Source organism: Sinocyclocheilus rhinocerous, unplaced genomic scaffold (genome assembly GCF_001515625.1).
Source record: "Sinocyclocheilus rhinocerous isolate Xijiao unplaced genomic scaffold, SAMN03320098_v1.1 scaffold304, whole genome shotgun sequence".
NCBI classification, from domain to species: domain Eukaryota; kingdom Metazoa; phylum Chordata; class Actinopteri; order Cypriniformes; family Cyprinidae; genus Sinocyclocheilus; species Sinocyclocheilus rhinocerous.
Window position 1 is genome coordinate 170,311 of NW_015659941.1, and position 3,959 is coordinate 174,269.

Here is a 3,959-nt window from a genome sequence, read left to right on the forward strand (position 1 = left end):
TATATATATATATATATACACACACACACACACACACACACACACATATATATATACACATATATATATAGAATTGAAATTGTGAAGTGAAATTAATTACATGTTGGCATAAATAAAAGGCCTCTTTTAAGACCTTTTTTAACATAATTTTACTGCTTATTTTCCTCTGTTAATACTGTTAAATTATTTCAATGTTTTATATAAATATTATATAAATAATTTGGTTTACTAATTATATAAAATAAATTATATAAATGAGTAATTATATAAATAATTTTGTTATTTTTAAACATTTGTGTTTGAATTGTGGGCTGAAATACCAGTTTTTATGAGATTCTCCCGGCCTGTTGATAGTTGCCATCTGAGAGTAGATTCTTATCGTGGAGGTGAGGATCACGGCCCGGCCTGCTGTTTTTCATCCTCCTTTCATTCTCTACAGGAAAGGCTTTTTTTCTCATCTTTTTTTCTGGCTTGTAGAGTGCGTTTCCTCACGAGTTCCTGCCAGTCTCCTGGGGGAAATGCCCTCGCTGCTTATCGCAGTCATTCAGCATGCTGGGTGAACGCAGCGCAGAGCTGCAGGCCAGAAAGAGGCCACCTGGTTCAGGTCAGCCGCTGCCAAATCTCACAGACTCGGAGATCACCGGATAACCTGGCAGCTGCTAGTTCCTGTATTGCGTTAGATACTGTAAATCCCTCAAAGCATCAAGGTCTCAACATGGTATTTCATGTGTCAACGTGGTGCAGAGTGTCACGGTATATGCTGAAGGACTTACCTGGGCGGCTCTTTACTGTAAAGATTAGCAGCTGCGAGTCAGAATGATTTCAGCATGTGCGTACGTGTGCTAATATGCGCTCAAAAATAGTAGATTAGTAAGGTAAACAGTGTTATTTTTAAATTCAATCCCTTTTCTAAAAAGCATTTTAGCATTTAGGAAATGTATGTAATTAATAGATGCAACATAAAGAAGAGTTAGTGTGCTATGCTAAAATGCTTTTATTCAAGCTAAATCCTCAATTTAGCTTTTTAGTTTAGTTTGTGCCCTTAAAAGCAAAATTACAGCTATGAAATGCTAACTGTATTATTTATATATTTTATATATATTATTTTGATAACAATTCCAACAAATGCAATATAGCTGCACTGATAACGTATTGTTGTAAGCCAACCTCTCAACAATAGGTTAGCATAACTCTGGTTCCCTCAATGAAAAGCCAATAGGATTTTTCATTGGATTATGGGTTATTGGCTCTGTGGCCAACAAAATAATCTCTGTGATAATTTTCTCAAAGGAACACAACTTGTGAATTTTGAAGCTTAAATACAGTCGCCAGAAGTAAAAAGCTAAACATAGGCTATAAACAAACTACATGCTACCATTTAGCTTCTGACGACTCTTTCAGTCTTAATTTATAACAATTTTACCTGGAAGTTTGAGTTACATGACAGGATTTTAATGCCACTATAAATAAATAAATAAAAAGGTCATAATATTTTGAGAATAAAGTCGTCAAAATGAAAATAGTCAAAATGACAAGAATGAAGTCATAGCATTATGAGATTAAAGTTAAAGTCATAGCTCTGTTAAATTAAATTCCTAATATTTTTGAAATAGTCAAAATTACCACAACCAAGTTGTATCATCATGAGAATAAACTTTGTATTTCGTATTAGTATTTGTAGTCCCATTTAGCCACTTGTTAACAACTTCCTTTTTCAAGACATGTAAAGCTTAAAAAAATGTATTTTATGGTGTAGAATAAAAGATGAAAATGTCTTGAGGTTGTCTTTACCAAAAACCTTATTTCAGCCCAAAAACCCATTGACTTAAACAATGAAACCAGATGTGCAAAATGCTAACTCGTTTTTGGCCTACAAGAATATGCCATCCCTAAAGGACATTGGGGATCCAGCACCTTTTTCTTGTTAGCTGTCAGCTAGGGATGTAACGATTACCGGTTTGACGATAAATCATGATAAAGTTCCCCACGGTTAGTATTACCGTTTCATATTTTAATTATCATTAATACCGTATTAGATTACCGCGATTTGCACAACTCGTGATAAATAAATACTGTCCAGCATAATGCACAGTTTTCAGTAACAGTCTCACGTGCGCACAGCAGCAGAGTAGTTTCGTTTTGAGTGAAAACAGGGCGGAAAAGCTGGGAGGTTTTAAAAGAGTGCTAAGGGAATTATACAAATGAATATATGAATGAATTAATTATATGAATGTACCTATGAAGGTTCTGACTGTCTTCGCTCCATGTAATACACCTAAAGGAAGTGTTCTTAATCGCAATACTGCTTTGTCGGCGGAGGTTACGGGAAACAGCTCTAAATCAGCTTTTCCATAAGCGCCACCTGCTGTCAGCGAGTGGATTTACAGCCAGCACATTTTAACAATACCTTGATAATACTGATAACCATGATAATTTTGGTCACTATAATCGTGATAAGAAATTTTCATACCGTTACATCCCTACTGTCAGCAGCGGTTGTCTATTTGCATTGTACTATGCTATTTGATTTTAATAACATGATTCTCAATTAAATGCCTTGTTTTTCTCTCATCCGAACAGGCCGGTGCAGGCGGGAACAACGCGGCCCAGCTGCGCGCTCCCAACGAACACGCCATCATCATGTGGATGAACGACCTTATCGGACGTGTAGTACAGTTTTTCCTGCGAAGGAGATGATTGACACATTGAACGCCCAGCAGACGCGTAGCAGACATGTAGCATCGTACATCACCCCCTCACCTGACTGTAAATATGTACATAATAAGGAATAACAGCAGTGCTGCTCTTCCGCAACCTCATCGGGTTTCGGCGTTCAGTTTTGGACCTGTCGGGATGTGTGCAGACCTGGACGGATACATAAATCGGGAACCCTCGGCCATCCATAGACTGACTCACAGCAGAGTTTCCTGCGTTCACATGGAAAGCTGAGCCATTAGATGCTGTGTTGACGTGGAGGTTTTTCTTGAACCCCATGTGGAAAACGTGCCTTCATTGCCTGTTTGCTCTTGACACATCTCTCTTTTTTGTCTTTACCCTGTCTTTTTCTTTATTGCTTTTATATTTATTTTCACTGTATTTAATTTGTACGTTTTGTGTATAATTTCATGAACGTGGACGTTAGTCGATCAAGCGATGATATTAGTGGTTCTGCCTGTCCCTCATGTGTTCATTGGCTCCAAGTTTGCACTTGCGATCGGTTTGCATAGTCTATACAAATCAGATAGAATAGAATATGATAAACGCCAAAACAGAAAATGAAGTTAGAATTTGAATGAAATTGCAATTGAAGACATGACCGAAAGTATCAACAATATATAGAAATTTGACCTATACCATTTGCATGATGATCTACCTTTAGTCAGTCTTTTTCTTGGATTTTAAATCGGAAATGCATTCTCACTTTGAAGCCAGATAATTAAAGTCCTTTTCACATGACTCACGTTACATCGAGAAACTTTGAGGCACCGAGCTACTGCGTTGTAACCTTTGTTACAAATAGGAGGGACACATGAATATTTATTAGGTTATATGATGTTCACTCAGTAGTCTGTACACTGATATGCTCGCCGTGATTTTGCCAAGTAAGACATGTTCCTGCATCAACATCTTTAGTTGATCCTGGATCAACATAACTGTCCAAAAATATAGACTTAACCCAATCCCTACCCCTAAACCTAACCCTACCCATAATTTATTCCTAAAAACAGTGTGAAATGATAGCTGATTAACAAGGGTGTAGAAGCACCTAACCCTGATTGTAAGCCTAAAACAGATATTTCCTGAAAAGTTATCCCTCAATTCTGATTGGTTGATAGGAATGTTGTTCCAGGAGATCCAGGAACATGTTGTACTTGGTGAAATCATGGTCACCATACTGATATACTGAAAGGAAGACATTGAGATTTCACTCGTGTTCAAGTTGGTCATGCGAAATTCGC

General features: G+C 37.2%; 1 protein-coding gene across 1 annotated transcript in view; it reads left to right on the forward strand.

The window, feature by feature from the left end:
* Positions 1 to 3,638, forward strand: part of LOC107724613 (bcl-2-like protein 11) — a 23,905-nt gene extending 20,267 nt beyond the window's left edge. The window contains exon 4 of the mRNA XM_016533607.1: positions 2,581 to 3,638. Coding sequence (XP_016389093.1) covers positions 2,581 to 2,697 — 117 coding nt within the window. The 3' untranslated portion in view covers positions 2,698 to 3,638. The remainder of the gene's footprint in view (positions 1 to 2,580) is intronic.
* Positions 3,639 to 3,959: the final 321 nt, after the last annotated feature.